This window comes from Zalophus californianus, chromosome 6 (assembly GCF_009762305.2).
Source record: "Zalophus californianus isolate mZalCal1 chromosome 6, mZalCal1.pri.v2, whole genome shotgun sequence".
NCBI lineage: Eukaryota > Metazoa > Chordata > Mammalia > Carnivora > Otariidae > Zalophus > Zalophus californianus.
In genome coordinates, this window is record NC_045600.1 from 57,639,923 (window position 1) to 57,665,087 (window position 25,165).

The 25,165-nt window shown below is 36.5% G+C and overlaps 1 protein-coding gene and 1 pseudogene across 15 annotated transcripts in view; one reads left to right on the top strand and one right to left on the bottom strand.

Annotated features, from left to right (window-relative positions):
• Positions 1 to 272: 272 nt before the first annotated feature.
• LOC113909987 lies at positions 273 to 785 on the top strand (annotated as a pseudogene). Its single transcript, XR_004820143.1, has one exon. The product of XR_004820143.1 is annotated as a 60S ribosomal protein L23a-like (transcript).
• A 3,907-nt stretch (positions 786 to 4,692) lies between these two features.
• The window catches only part of MIA2 (MIA SH3 domain ER export factor 2), a 91,682-nt gene continuing 71,209 nt past the window's right edge, over positions 4,693 to 25,165 (bottom strand). For all 14 annotated transcript variants that reach the window (XM_027570035.1, XM_027570034.1, XM_027570041.2 and 11 more), the window contains 5 exons: positions 24,178 to 24,336; positions 11,844 to 11,966; positions 7,230 to 7,288; positions 6,338 to 6,572; positions 4,693 to 5,259 (listed from right to left, as the gene is read on the bottom strand). In XM_027570035.1, the coding sequence (XP_027425836.1) occupies positions 5,093 to 5,259; positions 6,338 to 6,572; positions 7,230 to 7,288; positions 11,844 to 11,966; positions 24,178 to 24,336 (743 nt within the window). In that variant the 3' untranslated portion in view covers positions 4,693 to 5,092. The remainder of the gene's footprint in view (positions 5,260 to 6,337; positions 6,573 to 7,229; positions 7,289 to 11,843; positions 11,967 to 24,177; positions 24,337 to 25,165) is intronic.

Here is a 25,165-nt window from a genome sequence, read left to right on the forward strand (position 1 = left end):
AGGTCTGAGGATCTAATATACAACATGGTGAGCAGAGTTCATATTGTATTGAAGGGGCGCCTGGGTGGCTGTCAGTTGAGCTAGACGTCTAACTCTTGATTTCCAATCAGATCATGCTCTCAGAGTCGGGAGATCTGAGTCCACCTCAGGCTCTGCTCTCAGCAGGGAGTCTACTTGAGGATTCTCACTCCCTTCTCCTTCTGCCCCTCGCCTGCACGCACTCTCTCTAATAAAATCTTTTTTAAAAATACTGTATTTGACCTTTTACGAAGATGGCGCCGAAGGCTAAGAAGGAAGCCCCTGCCCCTCCCAAAGCCGAAGCCAAAGCAAAGGCTTTGAAGGCCAAGAAAGCGGTGCTGAAAGGCGTCCAGTCACAAAAAAAAGAAAATCCGCACGTCACCTACGTTCCGACGACCCAAGACACTGCGTCTGCGGAGGCAGCCCAAATATCCTCGAAAGAGCGCCCCCAGGAGAAACAAGCTTGATCACTATGCCATCATCAAGTTCCCCCTGACCACTGAGTCAGCCATGAAAAAAATAGAAGACAACAACACACTTGTGTTCATTGTGGATGTCAAGGCCAATAAGCACCAGATCAAACAGGCTGTGAAGAAGCTCTACGACATTGACGTGGCCAAGGTCAACACCTTGATCAGGCCTGATGGAGAGAAGAAGGCATATGTTCGACTGGCTCCTGACTATGATGCTTTGGATGTTGCCAACAAAATTGGAATCATCTAAACTGAGTCCAGCTGGCTAAATCTAAATTAAATTTTTTTCACCAAAAAAAAATAAAATAAAATAAAATACTGTATTTGATAACTGAAATTTGCTAAAAAAGTAGAACTTAAAAGAGTTCTCAAACACAAAAAAGTAAATAGGTAAGGTGAAGGATGTGTTAATCAAGTTGATGGTGGGAATACTTTTCATGATGTATACATTTATCAAATTGTCACACTGTACACTTTCAATATATTACAAGTATTTGTCATTTATAACTCAACAAAGCTGAACAGCAACTAAAAATCTACTCCATACAATCTTGTCCATTATTGACAAGAAGGCTATTATCAGTCTATTATTTGCTTCTAGGTAATATGTCTTTCTCACTGGTTGCTTTTAGAATTGTACACATATTCCCAAGGATATGTCTAGATGTAGGAATACTTTTATTACTCTGCTTTGGACTTACTCTGTCTTTGATCAATTCAGGGAAATTCTCAGCTATTTCTTTGAATGTGGACCCTCATCCTGTCTCTTCCTCTGGGACTCAAACAAGGCTCCTACTAGACGTTTCATTCTGTCCTCCAAGTCCCTCAACCTCTCATATTTCCACCTCTATCACTGCACTACATTCTGGTAATTTCATCACTTTAGGTAGGCCCAATCTGCTGTTAATCATCCCTTGAGTTTGTTTTTCTAATGACTTTTTTCATTTCTAGGCATTTTATTTGATTCTCTACAATTACCTCTTGGCCCTTTTGATATGCTCCTGTTCTGTCTTTGAGGCTTTTATTCATTCTTTTCTCTCTTGTGTTATTTTGAAATATACTTTAAAATCACAAATTATTCTTTTGCTCATGTATTTGGCTTGCTAATTTTCCTGTCTGTTGTGTCTGCTGGTTTTCCCTCAGTGGCACACTTACTTTTTATTGTGAGCTCAATTTATTGTGAGCTCAAAAGCGTGGGCCTGCACAAGTCATGGCTAGTGTAAGTATCCCTACAGTGAAGCTTCTGTCAAGTCTTTTAAAGATTTTATATGCAGTTTGTAGTGCTCTTTTAAGAGTCCTAGCTTTGTGTAGGAGCCTCTATACCCATTTAGACATTGAAACATCAGTCCTTAGGATTTATATCTGATCCATGGCATCAGTGCAAGCCTTTCTCAAGTTTTAAAATCCCATCCCCCCTCCCCCCGGGATATTTCCTCTTTCTACGCTCTTAGATCTTTCTTAACTAAACACACCCTCAAATCATTTAATATTTACTAAACTGATAATGCCTACAGGCACATTTAGTGTATGACATCCACAATAGAACAAAGTTATCCAAAAACTGCTGCTTAGTCTAATTTGGATACTGAACATCTTTTATATAAATCCTCAATTTGTTCTAGCAACCACATCATATTATGCTGCATACATACGAGGCTCCATTCACTTAAAATCCATGGTTCCTTGACATAGGAACTAATGCCAAAACAATTTCTGACATCTAAAAATGCTTCACATTTATCCTGCATGAATTTTGTTTTTTACATTTTACACACAAAGGTGAAGTCAGTACTATACAGAAATTTGGAAACCTTAAAAACAAACAAACAAACACCTAGCTTTCTAAGAGGGGTAAGACTGTTCCTGTGTGTGATAGACCCTATTATTTCTGCCTGTCCAGCAATCCATACAGAACCCTTATTCTAAAAGAAAATTTAGCGACTGCCTTCGGCTCGGGTCATGTCCTGGAGTCCCGGGATCGAGTCCTATGTCGGACTCCCTGCTCAGCGGGGAGTCTGCTTCTCCCTCTGACCCTCTTCCCTCTCGTGCTCTCTATCTCTCTTTCTCTCTCTCAAATAAATAAATAAAATCTTTAAAAAAAAAAAAGAAAAAAGAAAATTTATTCCATTGGGGCGCCTGGGTGCTCAGTTGGTTAAGTGTCTGCCTTTGGCTCAGGTCATGATTCCAGGGTCCTGGGATTGAGCCCCATCGGGCTCTCCACTCAGCAGGGAGCCTGCTTCTCCTTCTCCCTCTGCCTACCTCTCTGCCTACTTGTGCTCTCTGTTGAATAAATAAATAAAATCTTTTAAAAAAATTTATTCCATGTAATTCAGATGGGGATTATCCTGCCCAACCACAGGCAAGAGCTCCTGATCCCATGCCCCAGCTACAAGGGACTGGTTTGGAAATGGGATTTACTCCAAGCCAGAAAAGTAAGAGCCGTCTCTAGGAATTTTGTTGGCAATTTCAAAATAAGGCCTCTTTCCCTTCCTGAGATTTTAAACACTAAATATGCCATCCATGTAAATCTAAGATGCTGCAACTATATGGACAGATAATGTATCTGGGAATGAAACTGAAAGAGAAAACTGGAGCTAAGAGATTAGAAGAAAAAGACCAAGTTTTGATGATATAATTTAAGCCACTGGATATAACTGTGAAATTCCTAGTTACACAAACGGTATTATTCCATTGATTTTCTCTAACTGGGTTCAGCTGCTTTTCTGTATTGCCAGCAAGGCACATAATACAATGTAGTAAGCTTAACTTACTACAGTTATCAAAGAGTTCCCATATTCCACCAAAAAACCCACCATCTCTTTTGTAGCGCTCATATCAAATTCTGTCACAGTAGCTGCTACTTGGGGGAAAAAATTGGTTATTTTGTAAAGGTTATAAGGCTAGATGCTTTTTTAAATAGATTCATGGTAAACCCTAAAACCATATCTGTAGAAGCAGAATAATCATCAACTACTTTCTTCTGTTTTAAGTCAAAAGAGGTCTCCTGCATCCTAGGGCAAACAAAAGTTTCACTTGACTGGAATGCTCTGCCATCACTATTCTGTTTCTCTTCTTCCTTTCACTTTCCAAATTTCCAACTTTAAAAAAGCAATCTATTTCCCCTAAAATCTGGCTTCTAAACACTAAGTGTAATGATGATTTTACAGTCCTCAATCTACATAATACCTGATCCAAGCAATTCACTTCATGAATCCCCTCTGTTTCACCTTCTCTCCTAAGGCAGAGGTAAGAATGGAGAGGGAGTAGGAATACCTCACAGGAAGTGTTCCAGAGAACATCTGCGGAATGCTGGCAGGAAGTGTTCCAATTACAAGTGCATGATTGCCTTGTTCAAGAATATTTAATCTTCTGTCCTTTGGCACGGAAGAAAAGTTCCAAGTAAACAACTAAAAACAACCAATTTCTCAACAGAAGTATTGTAAGACTCGGACGCCTGGGTGGCTCAGTCGTTAAGCGTCTGCCTTCGGCTCAGGTCATGATCCCAGGGTCCTGGGATCGAGCCCCGCATCGGGCTCCCTGCTCGGCGGGAAGCCTGCTTCTCCCTCTCCCACTTCCCCCTGCTTGTGTTCCCTCTCTCGCTGTCTCTCTCTCTGTCAAATAAATAAAATCTTAAAAAAAAAAAATTATAAGACTTATTAGCTATACTTAGCTTTCCTTTCATAATCCATATTAATGTGGGAGAAGACTAATAATAGAATACAAACCCGAGGAAACAGGTTAAGAAGGTTAAGGAAACATTCTAAAGATATTAAATTGAGTCTAAATACAATATTCCTAAATAAATTTCAACATTCCCCACTAAGAACAATAAATATCTTGCAAATTAAGAGAAAAGCAAGCCAGAAAGAAAACTGTACAAGATGCTAGTGAATGAACTAAGAAGATCCAAACTCTGAAAAATTACCATTTAGACAATATCCTGGTTTTCTTTAAAATATAAATCAATTAAAATATAATCAATGTTGACTTTCAAGAGTGTATTAATTTATTGCTTTTGGTCATTCATGTCTACTTGCAAGAAAGAGGGCACATTCTTAGTAAGATAATAGAATGGGAAAAATCCATATAAAGCATTAGTTTTGAGCCTCAAGGCTATTGAGAAAAGTAAAAAACTAACTAATGGAGTCATATTTATGGAAAACTAGCTGATTTTATTATTATTATCAATACCAAACAAGTCTTTAAAGTCAGTTAAAATTTATTTAATTAAGCATAAAGTAACTTTCACATTTGTCTACAACCATAGTAAATACAGTTCTGGGCAAAAAGACACAGCCTTTGGAGTTTAAAACATCCCCAACTGCAAGATTACATATAAAACTCCCATTATTGTTTATGTGATAGTGGATTTGTTAATCAAATTAAAATAATTATACTATCTAGAATAAAATAAAATGGAAATAATTTACTCATAAGTTTCATATTTAAATCATCTTTATTTACAAAATACTATCCTGAGAATTATAATTCCATTAAGCTTCAATTTGAGCAAAAGTGTAATTACTTAAGTAACAGCAGTTACTTAAACTGAAAATGAGACAGAAGTCAAAATTATTTTTGAAGAGAGATCAAAAATATTATCAAGTTTCTTGTTGTGGTTCTGGATGCTCAGTAGTAGGCTCATTTGAAGGTGGAATCAACCCTGATGGGAACTCACTTCTACCCTCAGGATGTGGGGGTGGGGGAAAAAATCCAGCTCTTGGGGGGAAGTAATGAGGAAAACCTCTCGGTGCATAGACATTTCTCACTGTTCAAAGAGATTGGTAAAAGACATTTTTTAACTTTAAGTACCTGTACTGCAATTCTAATAAATGATTAGCTTATAACTTACAATACCTATCTTTACATTCAAAAATTGACACTCAAATAATTATTTGATCTAACAAATGAATTTTTACAACATTGAGAAAAAACATACTCTCTTCAGCTGCACACAATTAAAGGGAACATCATTAATTTTAGGACACAATTTTCATCCTATGAAAACCTAACATCTGAACACTTTTTAAAAAGAATTATTTCAAAATACATAATAAAACTTTCTTAAAAGTTTTCATGTCATATAATTTTCACCAGACTTAAAATTCTGATCAGTAATTCCCAATTCTAATTTTATATTATCCTAAAACATTTAGTTATATTAAGGACTATCTTGAAATTCCCCAAAATTCATTTTATTTCACCTTAAATAGAGGAGAAATGAGGGAAGAAATACCACATCAGGCATATACTAGCCTTTCTCCTAGTGTTTGGTTAACTATGTATTTATTCTACAGAAACATACAGTTCTAAAGTTCTAAAGTTCTATCTATAGATATAAAAGCAGAAAACTCTTTTTTTCTTATGTGAGGCTATGAAAGAATTTCAATAAATTCAACAACTGGTCCAAACATGATAAAAATATTTTAGGTTCTAAATAAGTAGGACTGCATAGGAACTACTTACGAAAAAAAAACTTGTAAAAATACTTCAGCCAGTAATTTTAATGCTAAAATATAGGCAGTAATTATTTTTACTAACTGATGCAGTAACCAGTTTCTAATCAAATAAGATATAAATAATTTTGGTCTTAATGTAAGACTGCTGCAAAAAGCCAATGATTTTCCTGATTACCGAAATACAGAAATAATTCCGTATCATTGGGAAGAATCATGTGGAAGCCTCATTACAGTCTACTAATGGCTGGCTGCCTTCCCAATTTGGAAGAGTAATGGTATACTCACAAGTGAGAAAAACTTACTATATGAATAGGAAGTAGAATTATATCTTTGATTTACTCTACAGAACACATACTAAGTTTAAAAAAACAAAAACAAAAAACATACTTGCAAATGGAGGATGTGGTGGGCCAGGGAAATCCCTTGGTGGAAAATAATCTCGGGGAGCTCCATACATGCTTCCTGGAGGAGGTGGAGGAAAAGGAGGACCTCTTCTCATGAATGGGCCCCTTGTATCCATTGGAAACAATGGAGCCCTGATTGGAATAAGAGGTGGAGGAATGAAGCCAGGGCCCGTTGCTTCACTTTCGGCGGGGAAAGATGAATCAGGCACATTTAAATTCTGTAACAAATTGACATAAAGTGGTCACTAAAACAACAGCAAAATTTGCAATAATCTTCCTAAAAATCTTAGGTTTAGAAGAAAGCACCTAGGCAGAAAGCAGTCTATGATAGTCTTAATAGTCTCCTGAGAAAGATTCCGTTTTCTACATCAGACAGAGTTTTGCAATCACAAATATTAACTCAAAAGAAAACAGCTTTAACCAAAACAGAGTAATACTCTGGCTAAAGATAAAACACAAGAATAGTCCAAGAGTACCAAAACATACATATTTTTATCAAGCATGTACTGAAAACAATATGTTTATGTTTATATTTTCAACATACATAAAATAAAGTGACTAAAAGCAAAAACTGTAAACATAGTAACAAAAATATACTTTAAAACATTCAAATAAAAATTCAAGGGGGAAAATCCAAATTCTTGTTTAACTTTAGTAAACGAACTCAAGCCTCTAGTCTATAAGTTGTACTTTATCATAGTGTACAATCCAGAAAAGAAACAGCTATAAGGCATACAGGAAGTATATATCTTTGTCAAAATGGGAGGAGCAGCTTTATTTCAAGAACTACATTGCTAGCTAAATTTCTCTTCTAGTAAACCAAGAGAATGGAAAGTTCCTGAAGGCATGGATAAAATTCCACTTTCAATACTTACACCAAGGTCGTCTTTTTTATCATTTCTACTGGATTCCATTTCTGAAGACATTGGACCATCTAAACATAAAAGTTAAACCATGAAAAATACATGACTGATCACTCTATTCCTAGAATATCTCCCGATCACAAAGGATTGTTGTTATTTCCCCATTCCCCGTTAGCATATAAACCAGCCTGATACCAGCATCCTGCATTGTGGCCACAAGAAAGCTTTAGGTCACTGGAAATTCTGGCACACTCAAAGTTCTGCAAAGGCATGTGGCAATGATTTCCGTGGCTTGGTCCTAGGCAACCCTGCTAAAGAGCATCATTAGGAGACTTCTGGAAGGCGGCACCCCTCACCCTTTTCCTTCTTCCCTTCCTTTCTTTTCGCCCTCCCACCCTTCTTCCCTCCTCCTCCTTCCACCCTACTTTCCTAATTCCTCCATCAGGTAACATATACTAGCATTTGAATTTAGCTGTTGTTCAAAATAAATGTTCCTGGACTTTGTTACCACCAAGAACTGCTCAGTCCATGAGAAGGTAAATTCAAACAACCCTCTCTCTGACCACAACTACCTATCCTTGCCTAGCCTTCTCATTTAGTTATTCTCACTACACCTGTTCTTGTCACTGAAGCTTCCAGTCTCTCTCTTCATCTTCTTCAGTTTCCTCTTTTCTTCATGTCCTCCCCCAGTTAACTGACTTCAAAGTCCATCACTGCAACCAGTCATCGATGTCCTTACCCAACTGGCCATATTTCTACATGTGCTTGACAACATTCTAGCCCTATATTAATCCAACTCTCCACTTCCACTCTGCCTATTCCTGAACCACTCAGCACTTCTGCAGGTAAAATAAATCACAGATTTGTATAGACAGGGTCCACTCCAAGCTGATGGATTTCCAGCCATACTTGCAGCAGCTCAATGACTAACCGTTCTGCATCTTCCAAACCACATTTCTCCTCAGGAATTTTAAAGCTCCATTCTCTTCAAACCTACTACACCAGTCACTTAGAAACCTCCCTTAACTTTTTTGGGCGCCTGGGTGGCTCAGTTGGTTAAGCGACTGCCTTCGGCTCAGGTCATGATCCTGGAGTCCCTGGATCGAGTCCCGCATCGGGCTCCCTGCTCGGCAGGGAGTCTGCTTCTCCCTCTGACCCTCCCCCATCTCATGTGCTTTCTCTCTCTCTCATTCTCTCTCTCAAATAAAATAATCTTAAAAAAAAAAAGAAAAAGAAACCTCCCTTAACTTTTTGTAATCAAGCAAACAAATGTATCAACTATATTCCTCTGATCTTTCCTCCTATTATCATGGAAAAGGATCCTTCTAGACGATCTATGATCCTGGTTCTGTGCTCTGAATCCCTCCCCTGTAGCTTCCTAAGAAATCTTCCTCTTTCTGTTGCCTCCCTCCTCCCTTTCTGCTAGACCCATTCTATTAGCAAGTCTCTCCCAACTACTATTTAAAAATGATACAGAAAAAGAAAATTTCCCTACAGCTACCCCTCTCTTCTGTAACCAATAATTGTTCTCTATATACTGTTCGGAATTCCTCTCATTTTGTCCTCGTTTTACTGCAATTGATTTGCAACATCTACCACTCTATCAAAATTATTTTCCCCAACATCAAAAAAGTATCAGGAATGCTGAGCTCCTATTCACCACTGAAATACAGCAACTACCGTAATGCCTGTCATATGGTAAACACTATGAGTCCTTATTTTACATTATTTCTCACCGTTGTTGACCACTCTTTCCCTCTTTAAATCCTCTCAGCCTTCAATTCTTGTGATGGTACCCTTCTCTATCTTTCCTTATGCTAGCTGCTCCTTCTCAGTCTCTTTGGTGGGCTCCACTACCTCTGACCATCCTTAAATGATGGTCTCCACGGAGTTCCACCTTGGCCCTATTCTCCTTTCATTCTCTCTTTGAGAAATGCCATCCACTCCTACAGCTTTAATTTGGTGTATACTAACTAATGACTTCCAGATGTGTAATTCAGATCTAGTTATTTCCCTTACTAGGACTTCGAAGTCTGAACTGCCTCTCTGAATATTCATGCAGGTGTATCACAGGTGATGCTAATTTTGCAAGTTCACAACGTAACTTATAATCTTTCCTGTCAAATTTGCTGCTGCTCCTTGCTCTTTGTCTCAGAACGATGAATGGCCCAGATGCCACAGCCGGGAACCTAGGCATCAGCCAAGACTCCTTCCCCCACACTCCCACATGCTTTCAAATTCTAAATCCTCCCAATTCTCTTTTCTCTATGTTCGCTCACATCTCTGGATCATCCCCTCTGCTAAATCACCACCCTCACTCATGTAGATTCCTGATACAGACTCCTAAGAAGTTACCCTGCCTCCAATCTTAACTGCTCCCTACAATCTATTCACCATAATGCAACCACACTAATTCCTCTAAAATGCAGATCTGATTATATCATTTCTCTAATGTGTTCCCATTACCCTGTAAATAAGGTCCAAGTTTTGAACAGGTTTGCAAGGCCCTGAGAACTCTATGCACTGCTTAAACTCTTCACTACTTGTTTCAATATTCCCTGACTCACACTCATGTGGCAGCTATAATTTATTAGGACTTCTTACATCTTAATCTTTAAAGATGCTATTCTCTTCTCCTAGAACATTATTCCTCCCATCATTTTAGTCCAGCTAATTCTGGACCTTTAAATCTCAGCTTATACATGCTCTAGGAAAATTTTGACTACCCCACACTCAAAACCCCAATACCTCATCTTGGTAAGTGCCCCATATGGTTCCATAACATTTTGTACTCATTACTTTTGTCACTATGTAGTACAACTGCATATAGGTCTTTATTAGACCTCAAGTTATAAGGAATGCTGAGCTCCTATTCACCACTGAAATACAGCAACTACCATAATGCCTGTCATATGGTAAGCTTTCTATAGACATTTAGTGCATCAACTGATAGATCCACTACCCTCTCAATTTCAATAATGAATATTGATCAAGACCACAGCTCTGGAGTCAGACAAGCATGGGTTCAAGTCCTGCCTCTGATACTTCCTACCTGAGATACTGAGCACCTTTTTGAGCCTTGATTTCTTCATCTATAAAATGAGGATAATAGTGTCTATTTCATAAGTTCATTGTGAAGATTAAATAATTCACTTTCATTCAATAAATGTTTATAAGCACTAGAGCTAGTCAATGTGTTTTAACCAGATCTCTGACCATTCTCCTCCATGTAACACATACTGACAAACCAATAAAAATGTATTACATTTATACAGAACTTTTCTGTTTACAAAATACTTCAGCACACATTAATTAATTTAACCCTCGTAAGACTTTGTCAAGTGATTAATATCTCAGCTTTACAGCCATTATTCATCAATGACTTGTGTTGTCTCTTTTGTTTTTACTTAATGCTGTTCATCATCACTTGGCACAGACCCTCATCTCTCAACCAATTTTTCAAATTCCCTCAAAAGTAGCTCAAATGCCACTTCCTTCATGGAGTTTTCCCTGACCCTTCAACTAGATGACAGTTCGTTCTGTGAACACAGTATATTTTCTAATGGAACTTAACTATTCTGATCAGTATTAATTAAAAATATATATTTTTCTCCACATTTAATTATTAACTTCTTACAGGCAGAAACTATACCTTATGATAATTATATTCTCTGCCATGTCATGGAGGGCATCTTCTAAACAGCAGACACTTAAAAATTATCTAATTAATTGGAATTGTTCAATAACAACAAAAAAGGATATGTAAAAAATTTTAAATAGCATTAGTTTAAAAACAGATATTCAATCATATATATACTTTCACTACATTAAGCTTGAATTAATGGGGGGAAACAATTTCAAAATCCAAAGGTTAGAACTTAATTATAACTAATTATAATTAATCCAGGCCATAGATCTCCTTCTTTGATTATTCAAAAAAAATTGATTTTCTAAAATAATAAATATTTCAACCAGATAATGTCCACCCCCCCTGCAAATATATACCCTGTCCTGAAGAAACAGTTTACCAATAAATTTATTTTAAGTTTCTACTTACTTTTAATCTTTTTAATGTTATACACTTCTGAATGATACACTGGATATATATATTTTCCAACTTCAGTGGGTTGCTGTGAGGTGGTTTGAGGAAAAGAGTGCCTGATAGATAGTAGGTTGCTCAATAAATGTTAGTTAAATCTATCTGAGTATGTAATGTTTAAATAAGGTACTTGGTTAAAGCAGCAACAAAGCATGCACCCAAATTATTTTTCTGGTGGATTTTCATTATGTCCATTCACACTAGCTTAACTTCCTGATTACTAAATAGGATATATGTAAGTGGGCTGGAAAAATTTTAAAAAATTAATCATGGAACAGAGTAAAATCTGCCATCACAGCTAAATATAGTAAACCCATTACAATAATGCCCACATCAACCATTAACACGTATGAACATGCCACAGATACTTACAATATAACAAGAAACATAAAACTAGAAAGTTTTCAGGAAAGATTTTGGCATTAAGAGCTACCAGAGATATCAGCTATTAGTCCTTTTTTCAGCTTCCAGTTCTTTAGTGTGCCACCATTATTAAAAAACATATACATACACAAAGTATTTCTTACCCACTTTATCCAAAGACGGCATATTAAAATTTCTGAGTTCTGCTGGCCCGGATAGTCTGCCAGAATTAGAATAAAATCGGTCTTGCCTTTGTGGAGGAAAAGCTGGATCAGGATATGCTTGGCCTAGAAAACAAGTGTGTAAAATATTTTCATTAGTATAAAAATAAATCACCTTTGGGGCGCCTGGGTGGCTCAGTCGTTAGGCGTCTGCCTCCAGCTCAGGTCATGATCCCAGGGTCCTGGGATCAAGCCCCACATCAGGCTCCCTGCTCAGCGGGAGACCTGCTTCTCCCTCTCCCACTCCCCCTGCTTGTGTTCCCTCTCTCGCTGTGTCTCTCTCTGCCAGATAAATAAATAGAAGCTTTAAAAAATAAATAAATAAATAAATAAATCACGTTTATTTAAGTTTAATATATTGAACATAGACATTTCTCTTGCTTCCTAAAAAACTGACCCATATTCTTGGTAGACAATAGTAAATAATTTGAGGAAAACTATTTATTTACTAAAGACAATAACTTTTGTAGTAAACACAAGTATAACATGCTACTCTGGATTTGGAATTTTCCAATTCAATGAAGGAAGTAAATACATCAACCTATCAAAACCAATATTGAGAAAACAGCTCCTAGCAAAGAAAGAAAAAAAGGAGTACGCTGTAAGCGTATCAGGAAATATAGCAGACCAAACAAGGATAAAAGAAATAGTCACCAAAGCAGATACCATTCAGAGGTCATCAAGGATCAAATTTTCAGTAACGTCAATATTTTGGAATTTAGCACACCTCCAAAACTTAAGGGGAAGAACTCTCACTCAACAGATGAACAGAAGGGTCACAATGCACAGATTAACGACACCTGGACAGACACAAATCCGGGCACAGACTCTGACTCTGGTGCTTCCACAGCCACCCTTCGTTTTCCCCAGAGGTCACTTATGATGACAAAATTGTCATTCCTGGGTCCTTGTAGAACTCATCATTCTTGAAAAAATATAGGTGGTCTATCTCATCTTTGACAGGTGATGGCAGATTTTGACAGATTAGGTATGCATATGCCCAAATCCAAAAATAAGAGGAAAGTCAAAGGGGGTGAACTATGACTCTTTCTTACCCATACAGATATGGAAAAACAGCTGCAAACCACCTTCCATGACTGTCCTAAGCAGTGGTTCATAAGGTGAACTCCACACAATGTTGGATAGGTCATTCCTCATCTGACTCTGCCACATGGGACCGTACTGACACACCTCTCCCACACAAAGCCAAGGAAACCACTCAGCATCAACCAGAGTTAATGGAGAGAATTATATTTAATGAGCTCCCAAGGGCCAAGGGATGTGAATCGGGAGAGAAAAATCTGGATGGACAGTTTCAGGCTCATTTCCTCCCTCTTTCAGAATCTTAGCAAAAAGCTGTCTCAATGGGTCTGAATTATTAGCCCAATGAAAGAAAAGGCCAATACCAACCACTGAGATCTAAACTAAGTTTTCCCTTTCTACTTCAAACATGGGATTAATTAAATGGCAGAGCTGGGCAAGGGGATAAAATGGGGAAGCCTGAAAACTTCCAACTCTTCTTAATCAAGTCTCAAGATACCATACTATATCATTATTTTGCTTCTAAAATACATCCACACAGTATCAGCAACCTCAGAAATACAAAATTAAAAAAAAAATACAAAATTTTGCTACAAGCTTGCTATTTTATAAATCATATACCCATAGTGCTCTCCAATGGCCAAAATAATTTATTCTTCAAGTCTACCAGGGCCTGTTGTATACATGACACTACTGATATAAAGTTGGTTTTGATATAGTCCACACTTTTATAGTCTATGGTGACAGAATTAAATACAATGTGACCAATGCCTTAATAAAGACTTACACAAATTATGAGTGGTGGCCTACTGAATTCTAATTGGAGGAATCAGAAATGGTGGTGTTATGGAGGACGTAAAGCTTGCCCTGAGAGAAAAGGAAGGATGAACAAGTAAACAAGGGTATTCTGGTCAAACTCAGATACACATATACACGCAATGTAATAATATAAAGTGATGTGGAAGGCATATGACCAATGAGACTGAAATATAGAAAATAAAGAAAAATGGTTCCTTGCTTGCTTTAATACCTTTGTTTTCTACCACCCTTATAAGAGAAGAAATGATTAAAAAGAAAGAATGGGAGAAGGAAAAAGATCAGGAAAAAAATGAATAAAGGCTGCAAATAAGTATACACAACATTCTGAGGTAGTTTCATAAACTAAGAATTAGAATAAAATCCAAGATGCCTGGGTTAAACAAAAATGTTGTTTATCTATTTTCATTCCATAATAAAACTTGGACTGTAATAGCTCCCCGAGTACTTCTTTTAATATTGGATTCTATCACATAACAGAAACAAAGAGAATTATAAAGATGGATAAAGAAATAGAATTTTTTTAGGTTTAATACTGGCTAGTAATAAAGTACAATAAACATCTTCATTCACAACATTATGAAATAGTTTATTCTAATAATTAAGGAATTTAAATGAAATGAAAAAGCAAAACTTCTAGAAAGTAGATGAAAGCAGCATTGATATGGATAGGTTAGGAGTCTGGAATAAAGAGACCAATGGTATAGAGAGAATGTCTAAGAAACAGATGTATGTAAATATGGACACTTAATTTAAGATAAAGTGGTATTTCAAACTGATGAACCAATATATTGTATCAAAATAACTGTCTATTCAATGAAAAAAAAAAACTCCTCATACTAAACACTAAAACAGAAATAAAATATAGATCTAAAACTTAAAACAAAATTTTAAGTTTTTAGAAGAAAACAGAGTATCATTTTGATCTAGGAACAGGTCTTAAACAAAACAAAAATTCTATAAAAAAAAAACATAGATTAACTTACCTATAATAAAATTTGAAACTTATATATAACAATAACATACATAATAACAAACCGAGAAAATATCTGCAAAAGACAAGATTAACATCCAAAATATACTAAGAATTCCTACTGGGGCTCCTGGGTGGCACATTCAGTTGAGCATCTGACTCTTGGTTTTGGCTCAGGTCATGATCTCAGGGTTGTGAGATCAAGCCTCACACCGGGCTCCACATTCAGCGAGGAGTCTGCTTACCCCTCTCCCTCCCCCTCTGCCCCTCACGCCACATTCTCTCTCTCTCTCTCTCTTCCTCTAATAAATAAATAAATAAAATCTTAAGAAAAAAAGAATTCCTATTAAGCAAGAAATAAAATGGGTCAGGCAATTTACAGTAAATACAGATAATACAAATTACCAATAAACATGAAAAGATACTCAAGCTCACTAATCAAAGAACTATATATAAAAATAAGATTAAAATTTTAACTCTTATCACTGGAGATATTCAAAAAAGTTTTACATCAAGTACTGGAGAAATAACTACTCGCAAATATTTCATGCACAGCCACTCTCTTGAGGACAACGTGGCAGTATCTATTAAAGTAAAAAATATGCTTATCCTATTACTCAGCAATTTCATTTCTTGGACTCATCTCTAAAGAACATGTATGCAAGGGGTATTAACTACAGCACTGTTAGTAATAGTGAAACACTGGAAATACCCTAAATGCTCATCAAAGGACAGTGGATAAATATACTGTGGTATATTTATATACAGAATTACTATATAGCAATTAAGGTAATAAACTTTATATTAAAATGGAAAGAACTCAAGAACATATGCTGATTAAAAAACTTGATAAAAAAGAAAAATAATATATACAAATTTTTATTCATATATGGATCTAAGTTTACACACACTGAACTCATGAGTAGTCACCTTTGTGAAAGAAAGCTCCTAACAGCCCCAGGAAAGGAAATAGAATAAACTTCAACTAATACATATATAGTGTGCTATTTTTCCTTTCTTTTTTCATTTTAAGATTTTTATTTATTTGCCAGTGAGAGAGAGAGAGGGCGCTCACAAGCAGGGGGGAGCAGCAAGCAGAGGGAGAAGCAACTCCCTGCTGAGCAAGGAGTCTAATTCGAGACTAAATCCCAGGACCCTGAGATCATAACCTGAGCCAAAGACAGACACTTAACCAACTGAGCCACCCAGGCATCCCTTTTTTTTTTCTTTTTATGTTTTATTTACACATTCTCTCACACACATACACAAACACACACACACACGCGCGCGCAAGCACACCCAAAGCAAGTATTAACATGTAAATTCTGGGACGAAATAGATAAGATTTTACTACGTTATCTTTGTTTTTGTTTCTTCTTCTGTAAAATGGGAATAATATTCCTAAGAGTGTTAGAATGATTAATAAAAAGCACTTAACATAATAACTGGCACAATGTAAACACCCCAAAGTAACTGAAGAATAAATTAAACTTTTAGTTTATAAACCATAATAAAATATAATACTGACTGGTCTCATTCAAATTTATCTAGATCCTTGCTGAACCATCTGTCTAGTTGTTCTACCAACTGTTCAAAGAGGTGCCGAAGTCTTCAACTACAGCTGCATTTATGTTTCTCCTTTTAGTTCTATCACTTTCTGCTTCACATACTTTGTAGCTCTGTGGCTTGCTGTACACACATTTAGGTTTGCTATGTCTTCTTGATCTCTCTTATCATTATTTTCTTTGCTTTAAGTTTACTTTATCCCATAGTAATATCAGCCACTCCTGCTTTCTTTTGATTAATGTTTGCACAGTGTATCTTCTTCCATCCGTTCACTTTCAACCTATCTACCTACACTATGATATTTGAATGACTTCTGTAAAAATAGTAGAGTCAGGTTGGTTTTGTAATCCATTCTGCCAATCTGTTTTTTAACTATTGATATTAGACAATTTACATTTAATGTAATTAATAATTACTGATGTAATTATTAATAATGGAATTAATAAAAATATTAGGGTTCAAGTCCGCCATTTTTTTTGTTTTCTATTTGTTCCCTGTGTTTATTTTTCTTTTTTCTTTTTCCTGCTTTCCTATGGGTTACTTGGACAGTTTTCAGAATTCCATTTTGATTTATCTGATCTATAGTGTTTTTTTTTTTAATTTAAATATTTTTATTGGGGAGCTTAGGTGGCTTAGTAGGTTAAGCATCTGCCTTCGGCTCGGGTCATGGTCCCAGGGTCCTGGGATCGAGCCCCACATCGGGCTCCCTGCTCCACGGGAAGCCTGCTTCTCCCTCTCCCACTCCCCCTGCTTGTGTTCCCTCTCTCGCTGTGTCTCTCTCTGTCAAATAAATTAATAAAATCTTCTAAAAATAAATAAAAAATTTTATTTATTTATTTGAGAGAGACAGAAATAGCGAGAGAGAGCACAAGTGGGAAGGAGGGGGAGAAGCAGACTCCCCACCGAGCAGGGAGCCCGATGCAGGACTCGTTCCCAGGACCCTGGGATCATGACCTGAGCCAAAGGCAGACACTTAACCTACTGAGCCACCTAAGCGCCCTGATCTATAGTGTTTTTGAATATATCTCTTTAAATAGATTTTTTGGTGGCTGTTCTAAGCATTACATAATTTATCACAACTTACTGGTGCCAATATTCACCAATTCAAGTAAATTGTAGTTGACCTGAAACAAGAAATCTCCCAGTAAGTTCTTAAAAACAGAAAAAGGTGTGCTCATCAATTGAGTTTAGAAAAGACCGCTGTAAATAGTCTTTGGTTTTACTAACATTACATATTATGTTATTTGGTCTACCAACTAGATTGAAAATTATCTAGCAAATCTGAAACATTACTACCTGGCTACATTTTATATTATTTGGCTAAACAAATTACATAAATCACTTAGTTTGTCTCTCTCACTGTATAAAAGGACTGAGGTCCAAAGATGAAATAACTTTCAAAAATCACACAAAAAGATAAAAAAGTGAAGACTGGAAACCAGATTTTTTTTTTTTTTAAGTAATCTCTACAACCAACATGGGTCTTGAGCTCACAACCCCAAGATCAAGAGTCACACACACTACCACCTGAGCCAGCCAGGTGCTCCTTTTTTTTTTTAAGAAAAAATACAGATTTTTTCATTGCCAGTCTAAATGCTTTTTTACCTAAACCATTCCTGACCTACAATATGTAATCTAAGTTTTAAGTACATAGAAGAATGTTAGATGAACAGATGCATGGCACTGCACACTACTCAAATCAATTTTGTGTACAAACTGCACTGAAGCAGAATCAGTCTTATCCTAATGTGGTAGCCAAATCTGTATATTAACCTTTAATAATCACTAATACTTCACACAGAATTTTGAAAGAAAAGATAATTAAAACATGTATTGGGCTATAAGAAGACAAACTGCAGCTAAAAATAATGACAATAAAACATTAATTATAGTAATTGAAGAAAGTTTTTTTTTAACAAACCCTCAAAGCAATAAAAATGTCTGGAATAAAATACAAAGGAAAAAGACAAGGTATAGGATATTTTTTCTGACTATGTAAAGCAAGAAAGTTTTTCCCCCCTTCAAAGTATTTAACAGTGAAAAAACAAATGATTCCTTAGAATTACAGAATCATTTAAGATTACTTTTGCTTACTCATCTTAAGTCAATAAAAAATTTATGCCAAATATCTGAAATTTACAAAATATCCTTAACAGGACTAAGTTACAGAAAATCTCAGATAACTACAGAATCTATATTCCTCAGAAATGTAGTTATTTTAGTCGTCATCTTTTAACATGAGTGTTTTTTAATTAAAATATTTTAAAATTAAAGAAAAATCTTAAAGACACAGTTATTACTAGAAAGCAGGACACTTCATGAATCCTGATAATTCAACATAATAGAAAATGGGGGGTGTATCAATTTGGAGTATTGTAATCTGTTTTATGGAAATCCGTATTTTAGAGCTGAGAAACAGTGATGGGCGAAATGAAATGCTCAAGATTATATAAAAAGTTAATAGCAATAAGATAAAAACCTAGGTCTCCTCGTTCCTTATACCAATTAGCTAATTTTAACACAAAATAAAAGAACCAACCTGGAAACCTGTTCAGTGACTACTGAGAAAGGATAGCAATATACCAAGGGCAAATGTAGAATATTTTTGTAATTTTACTCTGGTGGGAACAGGGCTAATAACTAAGTGTATTTCTCAGCATTACTCCAATTCAAGCTAGAGTCTCCGGGGTCATTTAGCCCCACTCATCCAATAAAGTTTAGTAGTCCCTGAAATTCCTTGCTGTGCCTGTACAATTATCCTATTTCACTGAGATCAGAATTCACACAGGCAATCCCTGTGTTATCCTAAATAGATCAGGTACATTATTTGGAGACACTTTCTATAAAATGGATACATATCTCCCCTATGAAGACATTAATTAAGAAGCTCACAATTTTGAATTTTGAGTTAGACTTAGAAAATAACACAGATACCAGGTTCCATTTCCAGAATGGCAGAGTGAGCTCCTAATAGACTCATTCTCCCACATATAATAACTCCTAACAATTTACAAAAAAAAAAAGTACCTGAAGCATAGCTACTACAGAATAAAGTACAGAGATTCCTCAAAAAATTAAAAGTAGAACTGTCATATGATCTAGCAATTCCACTTCTGGGTATTTATCCAGAGGAAACAAAAACATGATCTCACAGAGATATCTGCACCTCCATGTTCACTACAGTGTTATTTACAATAGTCAAGATATGGAAACAATCTAAGAGCCATCAATAGATGAATGAATAAAGAAAATGTGCTATAGGGACACCTGGGTGGCTCAGTCATTAAGCGTCTGCCTTAAGCTCAGGTCATGATCCCAGGGTTCTGGGATCGAGTCCCGCATCGGGCTCCTTGCTCGGCGGGGAGCTTGCTTCTCCCTCTACTGTTCTGCCTGCCACTCCCCCTGCTTGTGCTCTCTCTCTCTCTCTCTCTCAATCTCTCTGTACAAATACTGTACAATCTCACTTATATATGGAATCTACAAAAACAAAAAACAAACTCTGGAAAAAAAAGAGATCAGATTTGTAGTGACCAGAGGTAGGGAGAGGGAGAACTAAATGAAGATGGTCAAAAGATACAAATTTCCAGTTATAAGATAAATAAGTACTAAGGATATAACGTATGACATGATGACTGTAGCTAACATTGCTGTATGACACAAAGGAAAGTTAAGAGAAATCTTAAGAATTCTCATGACAAGGAAAATATATATATATATATATATATTTTTTTTTTGGTACTTAGATGATGGATGTTAACTAAACTTACTGTGATAATCATTTCACAGTATATATATATGGCAAATCATTATGCTGTAGACCTTAAACTTATACAGTGATGTTTATAGATTATAGCCCAATAAAACTGGAAAAACATTAAAAATTTAAAAATAATAAAATAAAATAACTACCTGAAGGCTCTGAAGCATGAACAAAAATAGATTTGGTAAAAGGGTGAGAACTTGGAAGAAGGTACCACTATGGGGTGAGTTTTCCATTTTTTATAGTTTAGCCTGAAGGCAGACCATAGTCAAGCTACAGCACAGAGGAGTCCAAGCTCATAGAAATCGTGGCTTGAAAAACCAAAGGACAGAGCCCAGGAGAGCCAAAGAAGTGAGCCTAAGATTCTGAGATTTTTGCCCAACTCAATGGCTGACCCCTGAACCACAAATGTGTGAAGTAAGCTTAAAGCATTTTCAGCTAAGGCTAAAAACTGAATGATATTTGGACTGCTGTCTAGTGAGAAAAAAAATCTAACTTTGAGTTCCTCAGAGAAATACAGTAAAATCCAGAATCCCCATAATGTCTAGGATACAATCCAAATTACTCTGTATAACAAGGCGACCCAATTTGAAGGGAAAAGACAATCAACAAAGGCCATCCTCAAAATGACCCTAATGTTAGAATGATCATACAAGGTCTTAGAGCACCTGCGTGGCTCAGTCAGTTAAGCATCCGACTCTTGATTTCGGCTCAGATCATGACCTCAAGGTTGTGAGGCCAAGCCCTGTCAGACCCTGCACTCAGCCGAGACCGTGCTTGGGATTCTCTCTCTCTCTCATTCTCCCTCTGATCCCCCCCAACTCCATGCTCGTGGACTTTCTAATAAATAAATAAATCTTAAAAAAAAAAAAAAAAAAAGAGGGCACCTGGGTGGCACAGTTGGTTAAGCGACTGCCTTCGGCTCAGGTCATGATCCTGGAGTCCCGGGATCGAGTCCCACATCGGGCTCCCTGCTCGGCAGGGAGTCTGCTTCTCCCTCTGACCCTCTCCCCTCTCATGTGCGCTCTCTCTCTCATTCTCTCTCAAATAAATAAATCTTTAAAAAAAATAAAATTTAAAATTTAAAAATAAAAAAAAAAAGAATGATCAATCAAGGTCCTTAAAGCAACTATTAAAAAACTATACTCAGGGGCGCCTGGGTGGCTCACTCAGTTAAACGTCTGACTCTTGGTTTCCATTCAGGTTATGATCTTGGGGTCCTGGGATCGAGCCCTGAGTCAGGCTCCCCGCTCGGTGTGGAGATGGCTTGGGATTCTCTCTCTCTCCTTCTCCTCTGCCCCTCCCCCACTCACACATGGTCTCTCTCACTCTAAAAATAAATATTTAAAAAAAAAAACATACTCAATGAGATTTAGAAAATGCTTATAATGAATAAAAAGAAATCTCAGGAGAGAGCAAAAGTATAAAAAAATGAAAATTCTAGAACTGAAAAATATAGTATCCAAAATAAAACTTTTACTGAATGGGCTTAATATTAATAGCAGAATGGAGATGACAGAAGGAAGAGTCAGTAAATTTAAAGAAAGATGAATAGAAATTATTCAACCAAAAGAATAAAAAAAAATTGGAAACAAAATGAAAAGATTCAGCAATCTATGAAATAGTATCGAAAGGTCTAAAATTATAGGTTTCGGGCAATTTTTAAAGAACATGTAAAATATTTCCTAATTTTATGAATGAACAATAACAAAGTCATTACTGTCTGAGTTCTAGTCTCTCCTATTTGCCTAGCTGTTTTGTTTTGTTTTTTTAAAGATTTTATTTATTTATTTGACAGAGAGAGACATAGCAAGAGAGGGATCACAAGCAGGGGGAGTGGGAGAGGGAGAAGCAGGCTTCCTGCGGAGCAGGGAGCCCGATGCGGGGCTCAATCCCAGGACCCTGGGACCATGACCTGAGCCAAAGGCAGACACTTAACGACTGAGCCACGCAGGTGCCCTAGATTAATGGTTTTTAAATGTAGCTGCTGCTCAGAACCTCCAAGGGAGTTTTTTTAGAAATACAGGCTTTATTCCAATATTCACATTCAGAAGGCCTGATCTGTGGTGGGACCCAGATGTATCTGCATTTTCCTTTAAGTTTCCTAAGTTATTTCTGAAGATGAGCCAACTTTGAGCCACTACACTAGATTTTCCTGAAGAGCTATGCAGTGCATGTGACAGGGACTCTTGGTACTAATAGCTTGTAAATTCTCAAAGGAAAGTTCTGTATGTAGAGATATGATATCCACCAAAATCCTGTAACCAAGTCCTTTGAGAAAGGAGCTGTGGTTTATCATTTTTATCACAGCAAAACTTTTTAATGAATATTAAAGGATTGAAAAGAAGATGTTCTATGCTACCCCCTAAAAGATTCTTAAGTATGTACATCACAGCAAATAGATCTCCAAATATAAAAAAAATTCTCAGCTTTGTCAGAATTATTTGGGTAGTCATTCATTCAACAAATATTTGCTGAGGGGCGCCTGGATGGCTCAGTTGGTTAAGCGACTGCCTTCGGCTCAGGTCATGATCCTAGAGTCCAGGGATCGAGTCCCACATCGGGGTCCCTGCTCAGCAGGGAGTCTGCTTCTCCCTCTGACCCTCCCCCCTCTCATGCTATCTCATTCTCTCTCTCAAATAAATAAATAAAAAATCTTTAAAACAAAACAACAAATATTTGCTGAGCAAATACTACATGCCTAGCATTGTGTTAGGTGCTGAGGCTATAGCAGTGAACAAAGTGACACAACTCTCTGTCTTCATGAAGCTGATATTTAGTGATGGCAAATAAAGCAAAACCACAGTATAGGCAGCCACCATATCTTAGAACATACACACACAACTATAGCAAGGGCTGATTCTTGGAATTAAAGTTCTTTTACTATAATATTCTTACCCTCTCCAACTCCTCAGGAAGGAATCGGAAATAGTATTTTTTTTTAAATGTAACTAATGTAAACAAAGCAGGCGTAGCTCACTTCACATAACAGTGTCCCTGAAACACTATGCCTAAATAAAGTTTAGCAAACCAAATAATTTTATTTATTTTTTTAAAGGGAAAGCCTTCTTTTTTTTTTTTTAAGATTTTATTTATTCATTTCAGACACAGAGATACAGAGAGAGAGAGAGAGAGCATGGGCAGAGAAGCAGAGGGAGAGCGAGAAGTGGGCTCCACGCTGAGCCAGGAGCCTGATGTGGGGCTCGATCCCAGGACCCTGGGATCATGACCTGAGCCAAAGGCAGACGCTTAACCGTCTGAGCCACCCAGGCGCCCCGCAAACCAAATAATTTTAAATACATTCCTTGGGAAAGTAAGAGCTATTAGGAAAATAGCAGTTATCGCCTTCCTTTGGGATATTCTGCTATGACTCTTCTAGTAAATATATTTATTTTAGCAGTTAATCTAAGACATTTTGTTCAATGAGAAAAGACAATTTCAAGAAGGTGAACAGTATAATTGCAGAGAAGTGAAGGAATTTTTATATTTATGTTTATGAACATATGCCCAAAAAACAAAACAAAACAAAAAGTACAACATGCACCTTTTAAAAGATATAAAACTAAATTCTTAGAAAGGTATGCTAAGATGATGATGGAGATTTTTTTCACTTTCCTAATTACACATTTCTCCATTGTTTGGATTTTTTTTTTTTAAGATTTATTTATTTATTTGACAGAGAGAGTGGGTAGGAGGGGCAGACGGAAAGAGGGGGAGAATCTTAGACTTTGTGCTGAGCGCAGAGCCTGATACAGGGCTCAATCCCACAACCCTGAGATCACGACCTAAGCCCAAACCAAAAATCTGATGCTTAACTGACTGCACCACCCAGGTGCCCCACAATTGTTTGGATTTTCTAAAATAAACATGTATTACTTCTATGAGCAACAAAAATAATAAAGATATTCCATGGGAGGGTTTGAGGGGAGCAAAGCAGATTTCTGTAACATGAACAATTACCCCTAATTTTAATGTTTGGAGATTTATGTTACTGTTGTTTTCTAATATATATCATGGTTTTTCTTCAGACAGGACATACATGTGTTCCTCTTTTCTTCCATTCCTCTATGTTGCACAGACTGGTTGCCTTTCAAATATAAATAATTATATTCTTTCCATACCTGATGGAGGGATCATCATCCTACGATCCTGTTCCCATGGAGGTGAAAGGGACCCAGTGTCAGAAAGTGCTCTGTGAGCATCAGCTAACCTATCACAGCTTGATTCTCCTCTTTCATTGGTATTCTGATGGTCCAGAGGATTCCCTGGGCCTCTTGAGCCTAATTAAAGAAAAAAATACAATTCTGTTTTACCTAAAAAAGTATTATAAGACCTATCATCAAATGAAATCCAGGCAGCTTTTAAAAAGTGAGAACAATCAGATTCCAACAGTTTCCCTAAGACACATTAGACTACAATTCTATCCTACCAAAGCCTAGGACAAAGTCTAGGACAATGAAGAAATAATAGTTTGGCCATGTATATAAACAAACAACTGCCTATTAAACTCATTTATAAATGTTATCATCATCATTCATACATAAAATCAGTGGCTAAACTGTGAATTATAAACACTAAGTCTGAAAAACAGGAGTATAAAGTAAATTGCAAAGTAAAGATTTCTATACCAGATGGAATAAAATAATTCTAAAATGAGGTTTTTGTTGCTTACACTAATATGACAATAGTCAAAGAGTGCATGATTCTTTTAAAACAGCCATCTTAGGCGGTATATTTCAATAATTCTATAACTACTCACAGTATTTTTTAGAACTCTTTTAGAAATATACTCAGATTAACTTAAGAGCCACTCAAGAAATTACATCTCAATGTTGAAACAGGACTCTGACTTCTGTCCAAAAATAATTTTAACCAGTCTGATTACAAACTTTATACCCACCAGATAAATGTGGCTTTAAAGGGCTTTTAGCAATTTCTGAATATCAAATTCACCTTCAAAAAGAGCTCACAACTCTGAAGGCAAGTCTAAAACAAGAGTTTCAAAAACAACAGCACTGTTGGGATAAACACTTTGAACAAGGTAACACTCATATGGATAAGGAAATCAGCATGCTTACATTTATAAAAGAAGATCATCATTATAAAGTT